We start from the raw sequence: 16,490 nt of genomic DNA, 5'->3' as shown, positions 1-16,490 counted from the left end.
AACTTCCCTTTCCCAATTTCTCTATCAATAAAGTAGAAATCACTTTAAGTTTAATGAGTTCCTTTCACACTCTCACTTTAAGAAAGGTGATTACTGTCATCCTAATGTGATAAATGGAAAAGGTCCATTGAAGTTACATGATATGGTTGGGTCACCTTTGTCATGGAGGTGGCAGCTGCGAGGACTGAATTTAACATTCTGATTTCTGTCCTTTGAAGCAAAAACCAAAACCAAAATTAAACACTGACTCAGATCTTAAGAAATAATTTTTGAAAAAAAAATTAAATCTTTTTTTTTCATTTAAATATTTCTCCTTGATATCTGTGCTATTAAAAAGCGAGAAACTTCTTATAATAATTATATCCAATAAAGGAAAGACTGTGATTGAGAAAAAGTAAAGGAGATTATAATTTTTCAACCCTGACAATTTCAAATACTATCAAAGTAAAGGGAAGTGTGCTCATTTAAAAGTTTTAAAAATTGGGCCTCCCTGGTGGTGCAGGCAGTTGAGCGCCGTACTGTGAAGCTGTCAGAAACCTCTGCAGTGCAGGTTCGATCCCGGCTGGCCAGCGAGAATCCCACATGGTGTGGCAGACCTCTCCTGTCTTGCCTGCTGCTCCCCTCAGCAGTGTATTTCAGTCAGTCTGCCTGTTCTGTTCCCCGCCCTGTCTCTGGTGAATCCTCTCACCCTCCCGCGCATCTGGCCTGTACCCCAGTTCTTGCATAAATAAATAAATCTTTAAAAAAAAAAGTTTTAAAAATCAATTTTAGAAGTTTAGATATAAGAACAAAGAGGATCTATCTTACACAACAGTGAAACTAATTAGAATAACAACTAAAAGGGGTGGGGCCAGACTAGATGTCCCCTAAATTCCCAGATCATTTCAAAACATCTTGGCTGGGAATTATAAATGGCGATGTTTGCGGTGGGTTGGGGGGGACATTGTAAACTACTACTGCATTTAAGCATGTCATTATTTGAAAGCCCTTCCTCTGTATAGATCATCTGACAAGCAGATTTTTAGTTCCCAGCTCTATACTGACTAGAGGTTATGCCAGTCTAAACTTGTGGCCCCATGATACAGCTTCAGAGTAGCAACTCAGGCAAACAAGAGTAACAGGTGGCTGAGATCACTAACAAGGAAGAAAGGAATTTTCACAGAACTGGAGAGGGCCTAGAAATCATTTGGTCTAATTTGTTATGTTTTACAGATGAAGAAATTGAGACCCTGAGACAGAAATACTGTGTTCAAGTTAACACAAGTCAGTATCAGAGGATGGATTTGAACCCAGGTCTTTTATTCTATGACAACCCTTGTATTCTACCATAAAAGAAGTTTAGGGCAAAAGGAGGACTCAGGGCTCCCTTTCTTCAGGAACAAAATAGAATATGTTTGGGTCCATACTTTTTTTGGGGGGAACCTAAAAGGCTGTCATGTTGTCTTTATCCAGTCCCACCTCATACTCGGATAGACACGACTTCAAATTCTGAAAACAGATGCTCACACATTAAACTGGAGTTTATAGAAACACAAGTAGAAGGAAATACGACATTCTTTTCCTTGCAGAGAATATTTACTTGCAACTCAGGATAATTTGTCACATGTATTAGCTACTTACAACTGTCACTCACATGACAGAACTTATATAAGGAGGCTAGAAAAGAGGCATGTAGAGGCTTTACGTTAACACTGGATTCTTGGGCAAAAAGGAAGGAAAGAGAGCCTCATTAACAGAACAATTCAAGATAGTATTTCCTAAGATTCCATCTGCATTCATAGCTTCAGAGTCAGAAATTGATGTGTTTCTGTCAACTTTGTCTATGGAAGGCTGACATTATGGTTAACATTCCAGTTCATAGTTGTATTTAACTTCTCAGTGAAATGGCTTTTTCTGCCTTTTATTATTATTTTAAATTGTTATTTATTACATTTATGCTTCCCCTTGTGGGCAAGATGTGGAAGGATTCAAGAGTTGCAAGTACTCAAAATTTGGAGACATCCAGAATACAGCTAGGAAGTTGTTCTGCAAGAATCTGCCTGTCATTCACATCTTTATCACTGGAAGTTTTGATACCTATACCTGCTAGTGTAATAACCTCCCCCCATTTATTTTATTTTATTTTTTTAATATTTATTTATTTATGCATACAAGATCTGGGGTACAAGCCAGAGATGCGGGGGGGGGGGGTCGGGGGGTGAGAGGATTCACCAGAGACAGAGTGGGGAAAAGAATGGGCAGAGTGACTGAAATACACTGCTGAGGGGAGCAGCGGGCGAGACAGGAGAGATCTTCTTCAGTATGTGGGGTGCTCTCTGGCCGGCTGGGGATTGAACTCGTGCTGCAGAGGCTGCAGATTGCTTCATAGTGCGGTGCTTAACCCCTTGTGCCACCAGGGAGGCCCTCCCCCCATTATAATGTCCAATAAGTGTCAAGGAAAAGGGAAACCAAAACATAATCTAAAACCAATCATTTAGGCTAAAATAATCGCAATGTACAATGGGCACAAATATTTCTTTGCACCTTTTGTATCATTATCCAAAAATGTATGAAGTCCTTGAAACTAGAAATTTACTTTTAGTCTCTTTTTTTTCATAGGTTCAAGGGTTTCAAGGGTTTTGCCAGTATATTAAAAATCCAATCAATATTACTTCATTAAGTAACTTTATTTGGTACAGACTTGTTAGGAAATAATAGGGGAGGGCATGTTATTTATACAAGTTGGTTGCTTCAATCAACTCAAAACTAGACTTAGTCTAGTTTTAAAATGAAAGTAGACTATGAGATTCTTTTAGAAAGGTGGGAAAGGTGAAAATACCAGTTATCTCTCTCTCTTTTTTTTTTTTTATAGAGGCATGCTTTATTTATTTATTTTATTTGTTTGTTTTTGTTTATACAAGCACTGGGTACAGTCAGAAGCGCGGGAGGGTGAGAGAATTCACCAGAGCCAGAGCAGGGAGCAGAGCAGGCAGAAGGACCGAGGTACACTGCTGAGGGGAGCAGCGGGCGGCAGGAGAGGTCTGTGGGCCATGTGGGACCCTCCTCCGGTGGCCGGGGAGCAGCCGGGGATCGAACCGGCGCCTCAGAGGCTGCGGGCAGCTTCGCAACCCAGTGCTCAACCACTGCACCACCAGGGAGGCCCCCAGTTATCTCTTAGTGGCTTACTGTGGGTAAGCCTCTTAACCATGACTGGGTGTGGCAATGGTTTGTGCCTGGATGGCATAGAGACAGCCACCAAGTAGAGACTAGGCCTTGATGCTTTACTGCAACCTCAGTCCTCTGAAGGGAGGGCTGAGCAGCAGAGGGAGAGTGACTCTGGAAGGAAATCAAGCTGATTTCAGATCCTGTCCTGGGTCCTTCTCCTGGCCACCCGTCCACCCCAGGTCCCCCGCACTCCCACTCCGATTCTGAGTTGTGAGAACATGGCCCTTAAGCTCACTTACTTGGCAGCAGCATCCTTTCTCAACTGTTCGTGTTTCATGAGGAGATTTTTCCGGTCTCGGAAAGCTTTTCTGACCTTGTACCCTTTGTAGACAGCTTGGATTTTGAAGGCAGCGATGTCCTGTATAGCTGCGATGGACAGGGCTCCACGTTCCAACATGAACTGGATCACTTCATGGCGCTCACCAAGCAAAGCATAGTCAAGGGGAGTGTATCTGGGGCAGGAAGATTTTTTTTTTTTACATTTTGGAATGTAATGCAAAGCACATTTAAACCAACAATATTGTGCAGCAGAAGCAATCCTCATTCTAAAATGTGGAATATTGTTCAGGCAAAACTATCTATTCCAGAGCTGTCTTTTTTTGCCCTCAGGGGCACAGAAAAAAAGGATGAAGCTGCAGTCAGGTGCTTTCTGCTGCCCACTGGGTCAGTTCCTGAGTTTTGCTCACTGGCTCAGAAACTGGGACCTGGGTAGAACCAAGATCACTTTTCCTCTTTTTCATGTGCCAAATAGTTCCCTCTACATGCCTGGAAAAGTACTGCAAATAATGGTCTGTGAGATTCAGAAGCCATGATTGCTGATTGTTAATGCCTATGAAATAAAAAAAAAAAAACAAAAAAAAAACCCTCCAAATATGTGAAGGTGGGCCCTTTAAATCACTGCAGGAAGAGTGGGTTATATAATAGTGTTGGGACAACTTAGTAGACTGTCTGGAAGAAAAGATTCTTATATCACGTTTTATACCAAAATGAATTCTGGATGAAGAAAAGATCTAAATATAAAAAAAGGAATCATGAAAATACTAGAAGGAACCATGGAAGATTAAAAAAAATATATTGGCGTGGGAAGTCTTTTCCTAAAAAAGAAAGATAAGGGCCACCCTGGTGGTGCAGGGGTTAAAGTGTCAGTACTATCAAGTTATCACCAAACACTGCAGCAAGAGTTCAGTTCCCCGCCAGGGAGCTGACCCACATGGCGCAGCAGACCTCTCCTGACTCACCCACTGCTTCCCTCAGCAGTGTATCTCAGTAGATCTGGCTGTTCTCTCCACTGTGTCTCTGGTGAATCCTCTCACCTTCCTCTCCCCTGCACCTTTGACCTACATCCAAGTTCTTGTAATCATGCATAAATAAAAATAAATCTTTAAAAAAAAAAAGATAAAAAACTCAGGAACCAAAGAATTGATAATTCTTAGCTACATGCAAATAACAAAATCTTGTAGAACAGAAATAAAGACAAAAGATAGTTCGTATATCAGGAAATACTAATGGCTCCTAAACATACAGAAATATGTTTACCCTCACCCATTTAAGAGAAATACAAACACAGTATGAGAGAGCCTTTTAATCTAATTATCAGATTAGCAAAAATCAGGAATTTTAATAACACACTGTTCTGGTACTGTTCAGTTCTATTTATTAAGGCAATGTTAATTTACATCACAGTATATGTCTCAGGGGTACAGGTTTACTCCTCTACAAATGTATGTGATTTTAGCATGCCTACCACCAAAGCCCCAGTAATTCTCCGTGAGACACTCTCCTCCTCTTTTTGGTAGCCTTCACCATAGGCCAATGTGCCCTTTGCCTTCCTGTTTTCATCCTTTCCTCTCTCCTTGCCCCCCTCCACCTTCCTCCTGTAGGCCTCGGAACTACATTCATCTTTCAAGGTGGATACATGATTAGATAGAGAAAATCACCTAATGATTATAGAAAAGGAAGGGTCTCTCTTCAATCTCACCTAACAGTCATATTAAGTCATAAAAGGAAGAGGTTTCCAGTATGAGCAAAGGGTGGTTTGGTTACTTTGGTAATTCCCAAATGCTAAAATTAAGGAACCCCCATTTAGAACAGCTACATTTGCCACTCCTGTTCAGGGACTACAAAGCCATAAATGGAAGTGCCTACATAAACTTTAAAACATTGTTTATAAATACAATCCTTTATACACTCACCACCCAAGTTTAATAGTAAGATTTTTGCCATATTTGCTTCAATTGGTGACTTCATTTATTATTTTTGCTGAAGTATTTTAAAGTAAATGTCAGGACTCCTATTATTTTAAGCTCTCTGTATTGAGTATTCCTCTATGAATAATATGAACACATCCATGATGTCATTAGTGTATTAACAAAATTAAGGAAATTTCTTAGTATCTAATATCTTTTCCATATTCCAATTTCCCCAATTTTCTCAAAAATGTCTTTTTTGTAATTGGTTTATTCAAATTAGTACGATCAGTTCTAGATTCAAGGAGACACAATCCAAATATCTACAAGATTTGAAGACTGAAGTCGATGTCTAATGTTTAAGCACCTGACCATATTGTGATTACTACTAGTGTATCTTTCTTCACCCCAAATTCAATTTAGAAACATTCAGGTACTATGAATATTCCCACTGATGTCAGAGTGCAGCTGTCAGATAGTTATTGACTGAAAGCCAGCAGTAGCTGGCAAAAAATGATGTCTATACAGTGCACATCAAGTGGTTAGTGTCAGCGCACGAGAAGCAAAAATTAGCACTACATTGATGGTAACCAGTCAAGAAATAATGTAGATAAAGACAAGAGACAAAATACAATTGGGCTTGCCATGTGGGAATGGTCTGCTGGGATGAGTGGAATGCCTAAACTGGAATGTCAATAAACATAAAAGGCAGTGCCAAGTTCTGACATTTGTACATCAAGGTGCATTGCTGATGAAACATTAAAGGAGACTGGGATATTGCCACTGTCTCTTTTTATCTATGGATTGGCAAGTACAGTTAGAAGGAATTTTCCTTTGGTCTTTTGGTCTGTAATTAACATATGTTTACTCCAGGAGGCAGTAAGCACCTTAATTCATACACTTACTGGGTCTGAAATTCAAAGTTTAGCATATAAATGGGAACTGAATTACCAAAAAAAAAAAAAAAAGTTGTTTCTTTCAAAAATAGCAGTAAATACTATTATGGAATAAATTCTTTACAGAAATAAATCATCACTAATTCTTAGGATTCTGCACCTTTTCCCTTTTATTTTTTAGTGTTTGAAAGGGAGAAATCTCCAGCTCTCTCACATATCTGCTTTAATGTCAAAATCTGAGCCTCGAGGATTCCTCTTGGCTTTCCAGCTTTCTTAAATGTCCAAACCCTTAAGTCTTCAAGTCTTTTTTTCTCTTGCAGTTGTCATTTGACTATAATAGAATGAGTTCTCTATACAATCACTCCCCAACTAAAACATACTTGTCTAATTTATCTAATTCTGCATTTGCTATAAGAATTCCAGAGGTTTCTGATGCAGGTATAGAGCAGGGTATGTTGTATTGGGAGCCTGAAAACACCAACATGACAATGCAGAAGTTTACCCTTATTTTTTCATACTACATGGCAGCACCCCTGTCTAACTTATAATCCTCTCTTCCTCAAGAGAAATTTCTTGAATATGTAATACATTCCATAGGCATAACTGAATTCCTTGTCCTGGTTATTCAGGAGTCTTCTGACTTACTGCTAGCCATAAATCAGAAGACAGTCCAAGATTCCTCATTTGTGAGCTTTCTATAGACATTAAAAGTTCTGAGTAGCTATAAGATTCCATAATTCTAAATCAATATTGCATGAAAATGGAACTTTTGCTATTTTCTCTGGTTCAGGATTTCTTAGCGAAATGTTTTTTTTTATGACTAGTTATTTCTGAACCAATATCTAAACTGGGATTTTTTTAATCTTCCAGAACGGATGTGAGATGAGCAATAGTATAATCCTTTATCAATAGCTTACCTTTCTTCATTGTTTTCCATCTGATTTGGAAAAGCAGCGAAGTCTAGAAGTAATTTAATGGCATCAAGGTATCCGTTGTTACAGGACCAGTGCAAAGCTGTTCTTCCCTACAAGCAAAATAAATAAATAAATAAATAAATAAATAAATAAATAAATAAATAAACAAACAAACAAAATCAAGTACAGCTGGAGTATGTATTTTTGGCCACAGTTATTTAAAAAAAAATTTTTTTAAAGATTTATTTATGCATATAAGAGCTGGGGTACAGGCCAGAGGTGTGTGTGGGGGGAGTTGAGAGGATTCACCAGAGACAGAGTGGGGAACAGAACAGGCAGACTGACTGAAATACACTGCTGAGGGGAGCAGTGGGTGAGTCAGGAGAGGTCTGCTGCGCCATGTGGGTTGCTCCCTGGCAGGCTGGGGTTTGAACTCGCACTGCAGAGGCTGCGGACAGCTTCATAGGTTGCGTATTAACCCCTTGTGTCACCTGGCCACAGTTTTTAAGGATAACTCAAAAAATATAAACAATTCTGTCTCAAAATCACTTGATTACAAAAAGAAAAAACTTTAATTATGGAGAAAAGGGACAGTAAGTTACAAGGCATTAATTGTCTCCAGAGGTGATACCCCAAGAAGGATAAAATATCATTCATATAAGATCCCATCCCAAAATACATAACTTAAATCTAATTATGAGGAATTAATTATAAGACAAATCCAAATAAAAATTTTGTGAAATAATCTCTATTCTAAACAATTTTTTAATGTCATGAAAGATAAGAAAGGCATGAAGCATTGTTAGAGATAGAGGGATATTTCATAGTGTTAATGAAGTCAAAACGGAAGATATCACAACCTTAAATCTGTATGTAACTTATAAAACAGTTTCAAAATATATAGGGCAAAAACTGACAAAATTGAAAGGGAGGTGAGTAAAATCCACAATTATAGTGCAATTTTTTAAAACCCATCTTTTATAACAGATGATGGCACAAAGAGAAAAAAAGTTGTAAAGATACAGAAGACCTGAACAGCACAATATAAAATTTTGAACTAAGTAATACAGAAAATATTGCACCCCCAAATGACAAAATTAATATTTCTTTTTAATTATCACTTTCCAAGTGTACACAGAACACTTAGCAACATAAATCATGACATGGGTGATAAATAAAGCCTCAAAAGATTTCATGAGATGGAAATAATTAAGAATATATTTTCTGGGGGCGGGAGGGGAGGGATTGGGGTCAAAATAAGGGGGTTGCAATTGTATGGGGAATATAAAAATAAAATTTATTATAACAAAAAAAGAATATATTTTCTGACCAGAGTTAAATTTAAGCTACATATCAGTTTGGTAGGCAGAATAATGTACTCCCTTATAACAATGTCCAAATTCTAACCTATGGAATCTATAAATATGGAAAAGGAGAATTAAGGTTACAAATGAGGCTGAGATAACTAATTTGCTGAATTTGTATATATGCCATGTAAATTTTTTTTATAAAAGTTATAAAATTATTCCCATTCTGCCTTACAAGTGTGCTAAATTATAAGAATATATAGACAGGGACTAAGAGAGAATATGGAGAAATAAAAGTCATTTTTAATTAAGTTTGTGGGCTATTTCTTTATTTGGCAAATTACTCTGTTTAATTTGACAACAAAGAACAATAAACAGTTTGGAGCAAACAATATAGAAAGACCAGGATTCTTACCTCTTTGTCTTGAATGTTAGGGTCTGCGTTATTTTCCATGAGTACTGCCATACAGTTGATATAACCCCCATAGGCAGCACACTGCAAAGGGGTTCTTCCTGCATAATCTTGCACATTTGGATTGATCTTATTTTCTATCAATATCTGGCAAACATCAGCATTTCCTCCCAGCGCTGCCCAGTGTAGAAGAGAATGTCCATCTTGGTCAACTAGATCTACCCTTGCTCCACCTGGAAAAGCAAAATTACAATCCAAATGTCTCATAAGAGAGAATTTATCAAAAAGAACAGACATGAACAAAATATTATGAAAGAATAAAAACAACAAAAAATGAGTCTGTTAAATGCTTTACGGCTAACAAAATGCTTCTACATTACATTAACTGCTTCAAATTTTTGCAATAAGCCTATAAATTGGTCAGGATAACAATAATTTGTCATTTACAGAAAATAAAACTGAGGATCAGACAGGTAGTAACTTTCCAAAATCCAACAACTACTAACAGGTGGTGCTAAGAGTGGACTTTGAGTTTCCTAACGCCCGGAAACTTCTTCACCCTTGTGTCCAGGTGGCTTTTGGCTATGTAAAGCTGTATTTTGAACAGGAGATGAGAATTCCAATCTTTTCAGAGTGACTTATAAAGACACCCTTAAAAACTAACCTTTAATAAGTGTCTGAATCACATCCTTGTGTCCCATCTCACAAGCTCGAAAAAGTGGTGTATGTTTCATGACATCAGTAGCATCTACTTGAGCATTATTTTCCAGTAATAACTTCACGGTGCTGACATGGCCAGAAAGGGCAGCAGCGTGCAAAGCTAAAAAGGAAACAAATTAAAGCTATGAACTCTTTAATAACAACTTTACCTTTTTATTATTCCAACTATGTATCTTCTTTTTCATTTGGCTTTGTGCAATTATTTGGCTTCATTTGGCTAAATGCAATTTAATCTTCAAGATTCTCTATTTTTCCGCTTTCACAGACATCTAGCTTCCTTTCTATTCTGATATATTGCTCATACTTTCCCCCTTCTACCTTTTGCATCTTGCTGTTTCCTTACTCGCCATGCTGTTGGTCTGCAATGGTCTCTTCTTAGTTACTAGTTTGTTATCTTTTCCTCTTTCTAAGAGACCAAGAGAACAAAAAAGTGACAAAGAGAAACAATTCACATGATGGTGGCAATTCTGCACTAATCCCCTCAATAAGCATATGCTCCCAAGGGGCCAGGTGATGAGCAGCATCAATCTACCGTTCCTTCAGCTGGACCTGTGCTCTTCCTGCAGTAGGTCTGCCTACCCAGGTGCACTGAAAGTGCAAGCACACATCTTACTGAACTGAGGGCATTTTTCATCATAGTGTCTCCAAAAGCAGGCCAGCTATTTCCTCAGGGTTCAATTTAAGAAATAGCGATTTGTTTCAACATTGGAGAAAATGCTGAGATGGAGTGTGGTCTCCTCTCTGGTGCCTTCCTTTGTGGTTTTAAAGAGTAATTTTGACTGTGAGTTTCATGGTATGCTGACCCCTATGGCCTATGTTAGTCCACTCTAGGGCTCCACTTATGCCATCAGTCTTTAGGTTTGAATTTGTCAAGATAACAGCTGAAAGACGTGGGTCAGTTTTTTTCAAAGTATTATGGCTCTATTTTAGACAAGTGTTTCTTTCATAAAGAGTGATTTATGAATCAAGCCTGGGATGCCTACAAACATGCAGATTCCTAGGGATTTGTGGAGAACCTACTATGGGCCACATGCAAATACAATTGCTGGGAATTCAGCAGGAGCAAAATGGAAAAAGTTATATCCTAATAGGGGATGCCAAATCAAAACATAAATAAAAAAAATACCCCAATCGATAAAAAAGAAAGTATTAGCTAGTGAAAGAATGGTATAAGAGAGCAATAAAAGGTATATTTAGAGTGACTGAGGGACTATTTCTGATTGGTAGTTAGGAAAAGCTGTGCTAAGGAGCTGACATTAAGTTGAGACCTGAATCATAAGGTCTCTACATTGCTGCAGAGATCTTATTTTTTTTTAAAAAGATTTATCTATTTATTTTTGCATACAAGAACTGGGGTACAAGCCAGAGGTTTGGAGGGTAAGAGGATCCACCAGAGACAGAGTAGGGAACAGAACAGGCAGATTGACTGAAATACACTGCTGAGGGGAGCAGTAGGCGAGCCAGGAGAGGTTTGCTGCACCATGTGGGTATCTCCCTGGCCAAGGATCGAACTTGTGCTGCAGTGGCCGTGGATAGCTTCATAGGTTGCGCCTTAACCCCTTGTGCCACCAGGGAGGCCCTGCTGTAGAGATCTTGAGAGAGAATAATTTGGATGAAAAAGAACAGTTAACATAAGGACAGCAATCAATTCATCTGTTTAAGGAAAGCCAGGAAGCTACACTACAATGAGTGAGTGAAGTATGTCAAGCAGGTAGAAAAGTTCAATCATAAATGGTCACACAGGTCAGAATGATGAAGGACACTATAGGGCTTCAGATAGATGAGTGATAATGTGGTCTATATTTTAAATAGATCGCTTTAGTTGTTCTGAGGAGAATTCACTACGGCAGATTAGAATATAAGCAAGGACACCAATTAATACTAATGCAACAGACTGAGTAAAAAGTGATGGTGCTCTGAGCTAGGGTGGCAGGAGTGGACAAGAAGAGAAGCAGAAAGATTTAGAATATATTTTAGAGGTGAACTCAACAGGACTTGCTGACAGGATGTGAAATAGGATCTCTGTTAGCATAGTAGAAGCTGCTTTTAAACAAACACCCTAATTCTTATGAGTACTGAAATTTGAGAACCCTGACTTAAATGACTGAATGTTCATTTGGCCCAGACAAGATTCAAATGGTGTGAGAAACTTCAGCTCTGAAGTGCTGTCATGTGGAAGAGAACACAGAATGGAACATTCAGCTTGACAAATTTTGACTCCGTATAAGGATGAACATTCTAAAAGAGTCAAGTTATGATGGATGTAGCAGGTTCCCAGTATTAGGGGTGGGTGTTCTGGGTTCAACCGGAGGCTGAAGAGCACTGTTGAGAATGTGATGATGTATTTGTGAAAGTTCAGTGATTTTTCACATTTTGAGAGTAGAAGAAAGCCTTTTTTCCCATCCCAAATGAAATTTTATGAAATACCCAACATGTAAAACAGGGAAGAGTTGAATGGCTATGGCTAAAGCAGGGGTGTAGGGTTTCCTGCCCCTTAGCAACACTTCAGGCACCTCTATAGAAGCCTGCTATTATGAAGAACATAGTTTGGAAAATCCTGGAGTAGATTTAATTTTAAGGTAATTTCTAATTCTGAAATTCTATAATTCTGTGGCATCAATATGCACTAAATATTCTTTAGAGACATATCCATGTCACGTTAAAAAAACAGACAAAATTTCATTTAAGTAAAAGATAGAATTAATAATCTCATTCAAGGAAGTAGTCCATTTCTGACTGCGTTTATTTTTTTATTTTTATTTATTTATTTTTTTAAATAGAGGCATGTTTTATTTATTTGTTTGTTTGTTTGTTTGTTTATACAAGCACTGGGTACAGTCAGAAGCGCGGCAGGGTGAGAGAATTCACCAGAGCCAGAGCAGGATGCAGAGCAGGCAGAAGGACCGAAGTACACTGCTGAGGGGAGCAGCGGGCGGCAGGAGAGGTCTGCGCGCGCCATGCGGGACCCTCCTCCGGTGGCCGGGGAGCAACCAGGGATGGAACCGGCGCTGCAGAGGCTGCGGGCAGCTTCGCAACCCAGCGCTCAAGCGCTGCGCCACCGGAGAGGCCCTGTTTGCATTTATTTTAATTTAAAATCACCTAAACTTAATTATTGTTGCTCCTTTGTTGAAAAGGTACAAGTTTCCATAGGAGCAATACATTTTTTAAAAATTTACTTTATGTTTTGGGACATTTCAACTATGTCCAAAAGTAAAGAAAATGAACTCAATATAGTCAGCTTCAACAAATATCAATACATGGCAAACCTTTTTTCATCTAACTGACTGCCATCCATTTCCCTTACTTCTGATTGTTTTGAAGAAAATTCTAGAGCCATATAATTTCACCTTTACATATTTTAGGAAGTATGTCTGAAAAACAAAGATTTTCCCTTTTTGCCCACAATCACTGTATCAGTCTAGGTTCAGTCAAGAGACAGCAATCATACCAGATACTTTAAAAGAGAATTCAAAATATATGAAAAAGCAAAAAGGGGAATACTAAGATATCACAGAGATAGTAAATGTAGAAGACAGCTGGCAATTCTAGGACTGAGGGAACTAAAAGAAGAGGAGGGAATTATTAATACTTAAATGCTTAGAAGAGCAACCCTATGGCACTGAAATTCAGACCTCTAAGGAGATGCTCAGCTTGGCTGGCACTGCAATCTCTGAGGAGGGTGCTCTGAGGTTGGTACTGTGAATGCTGGAATGACTACAAAGTGAAATTAACTGCTACCACTAGAACAAACTATCACTGCTGTGCTGAAGATTTACTAGGATGATACCAATAGGACCAGTAAACAAAAACAAGAAGAGTAAACAAATAGGAAGAAGTAGTCCCTTGTTTCTCTTCCACCTTTCCAGTCTTTACTGCCACCTATGGGCTGATTATAAGAGGGCACCTACTGGCAAAGGGGAAACGTGATTTGCAGAGTTCCAGCCTTGGCATTTCAAAAAGATTATCATAGCTAAATAATATTAACAAAAATTCTATAACAGAAATCACCCAGATGGTGTTCATATTTGCCTGATGGCGTTATACTTTTTTTATAGTTTATTTGTTTGAATCAAGATCCAAATCGTGTACATATATCGCTGCTGATAAGAAATCTTCTAATGGGAAGAGGAAAAAAAATCCCTGTAGAGGGATTATGGAGAAGAACTCACTTTCATAAAAGAGAAATGTCAGGAAGGCATCTCTGACATACAATAAAATCCCTTAGGAGAAAGAGCTCAGGGAATCAATGAATCTGAAAAGAATTTATGTTTGAATTCCAACTTGGTGCACATAAGAAAGACCCTTTATGTCAAAGGAATGCTTCAAGTATCTTTATGCATACTTTATTAAGATACATAACAAAATTAAACTAAATGCAAGTCCAGTGATAAAGTGAAAGATTGCATACTAATTGAAGTCTGACAACAAATAAAATGTTCAGACTGTTTATAACTCAATGTCCTATATGTCTGCACTACACCCCTTGAGAAGTTTAAGGTCTACTATGAAGTTTAGACAAAGCAATACTTTGGAAAGTTAAAGACTTTATCAAAATTGATATCACTTAAAAATTCCTTAAAAAATCATTTGGAAGGTGTGGTTGTTCAGGTATAGGGATGAAGAATATTAGGTACAACAGCTTTGTGCTCCAATTCTTCCCCTCCCCCCACCTCCTGTCCTGTGTGGCATTAATAGTTTTGGTGGACAAGAAAGACCTTATCCAGGACAACAGGTAGGTGTAAATAGCTCTAGTATATTTTTACGAATAAGCAAGCATAACATTGAGAAGCTCATAGCTGAGTTTTTATTTTATTCACTATTACTGTGCTATTCTATGCCTTTTCTTTCTTTTTTTGACTTGCAATTAGGATATAGTACACAGGAAGAGATTTCCAAGTTGGTAATGAATGCTAAAAATGTGTACCTCTCTTTTTAATCAATATGTAGTTAAAGGACTCTTACTAGTGAAAGAGTTTAAAAGAAGCATTTAGTAAGAAATTTTGATGCAAGCTGACTTGAAGCTTTGAAGTTTCTAGAAGCATGGGAGATAAGAATGAGGTAATGTTAACAAATCTGAGAAAAGAGCTACTGAATGAGCCCAGTGAGGACATACTTACATGTATGTATCCCTTAAATTTCAATTAATTAATAACTATGCTTAGTTTTAAAGTAGCAGTTTATGCTGTTTTACACAAAGAAAAATGATGAGTTTCCATAATCATGTCTAAGGAGCAACCAGAGTTTTAAACCTAATGCTACCATTCATTTGGTAGAAAGACAGTCTAATTTTAGCCATAACAATTAGAAGCAATAAAGTGTTTGGAGTGATATGATGGCAACTAAACTTAAAAACCAAAGATGAAAGTCAAATAATATTAGATTAGGGATAATGGTTTCTAGTTACTATTTTACAAATTTTATAGCACTATCGACACTTTGGAGTCTGAATGAAAACAAATTGAATATGTCTACCAGTTCTTACCTGTACCTCCATATTTGTCTGCCATGTTAATATCAATGTCAGATTTCAAACTCAGCATAGTCTTAAGGACATCATCACTGCCTTTCCCAGCAGCCCACATAAAGGATGTTCTTCCTTCAAGGTCTGAATCATCTTTTACTGAAGGATGCTTTAAAAACACTTTAACTGTTTCCTGACAAAACAACAACAACAACAACAACAAAACAACAACAAACACTTAAACACTTAAACATTTGAGACAACAAGGTAGCATTTTTTTAGGTAACACATCTAGTGTTATATGTGACTTCCACTAAGAAGTAAAATACTTTTCTGCAACTTTTGAATCAAATGAAAGGATCTTTTTATGAATAATGAAACTATACTTTCCATTTGAAGTAACCATTCCCTTTCCTTACTATTAGTTGAGTTTTTAAAACACTTCAGAAACATAATCTAACTCCCTCTTTCAACATCCTCATATTTGAGAATGATCACCCTCAATTAAGATTGAAAACTTAATTCTAAAACCGTTAGAAGGATGAAGTGATAGTTAAAAGACTCAGAAATGTTCAGTATCATACTCAACATTAAAATACAGGTTTTCTTGGACATGATACATGCAGAAACCTGTGTATTCAGGTGTGTTTACAGAATAACATTCGATATCTTTGGAAATATCAACAATTCATATTTTTTCTTTTTTAAATGCATGATACACACAATTATTTAATATTCAGAATGCATTCCATTTCTTGAATATCTACTCTATGCCAAGGACTATGCTAGGCACTTGTCATAAATTTTTTCTAATCCATACAACAGTCTTGAAAAGAAAAAGGTATAATTATCCTCATTTTATATACAATGAAACTAAGACTCAGAAAGATTAAAAAAACCTGTGCAAGGTCACATAGTAAACAGTACAGTCAAGATTCCAGTCAAGTGCCTGGTTTTCCAAAGCCTTGCCACATTGCCTTCAGCACAATTACAGATTGCTGAACACTAAGATAGCTTAGTGCTAGAAAAGTAACAAAAAGATTAAGTAGACTTATAGTAAAACAAAATATTACCCTGAATGTTAAGATAAAATCTGTATAAAACTTCACTTGTGATTAACAATTTTACAGAAACTCTAGAGTATCACTTGAATCACACAGTATGAACAACTGTTAAAAGATACTTGCTGCACAAACACCCACAATGAATACAGGTAAAACTGATGAAACTTGAGTAAGGGCAGTGAATTCTAGCAATGTCAATTTCCTGTGTATGATATTATATTATACTTTTGCAAGATCTTACCATGGTAAATTGGGTGAAGCATAGGATCTTATTGTTTTCTTACAATTGCATATGAATTTATGATTATACCAAATAAAAAATTAAA

General features: G+C 37.4%; 1 protein-coding gene across 4 annotated transcripts in view; it reads right to left on the bottom strand.

Annotated features, from left to right (window-relative positions):
- INVS (inversin) overlaps positions 1-16,490 on the bottom strand; it is a 120,302-nt gene that overhangs the window by 42,469 nt on the left and 61,343 nt on the right. For all 4 annotated transcript variants that reach the window (XR_005121960.1, XM_037493688.2, XM_037493689.2 and 1 more), the window contains 5 exons: positions 15,122-15,293; positions 9,584-9,739; positions 8,923-9,152; positions 7,204-7,310; positions 3,444-3,656 (listed from right to left, as the gene is read on the bottom strand). Coding sequence is in view for 3 of the 4 variants with exons in the window: in XM_037493688.2 (XP_037349585.1) it covers positions 3,444-3,656; positions 7,204-7,310; positions 8,923-9,152; positions 9,584-9,739; positions 15,122-15,293 (878 nt within the window). In the remaining variant the exon portion in view is untranslated. The remainder of the gene's footprint in view (positions 1-3,443; positions 3,657-7,203; positions 7,311-8,922; positions 9,153-9,583; positions 9,740-15,121; positions 15,294-16,490) is intronic.

This window comes from Talpa occidentalis, unplaced genomic scaffold (genome assembly GCF_014898055.3).
Source record: "Talpa occidentalis isolate TD23 unplaced genomic scaffold, MPIMG_talOcc4v2.1 talOcc4.7, whole genome shotgun sequence".
Taxonomy (NCBI): Eukaryota; Metazoa; Chordata; class Mammalia; order Eulipotyphla; family Talpidae; genus Talpa; species Talpa occidentalis.
The sequence above is the reverse complement of the archived record's forward strand: the minus strand, read 5'-3'. Positions and strand labels throughout refer to the sequence as shown.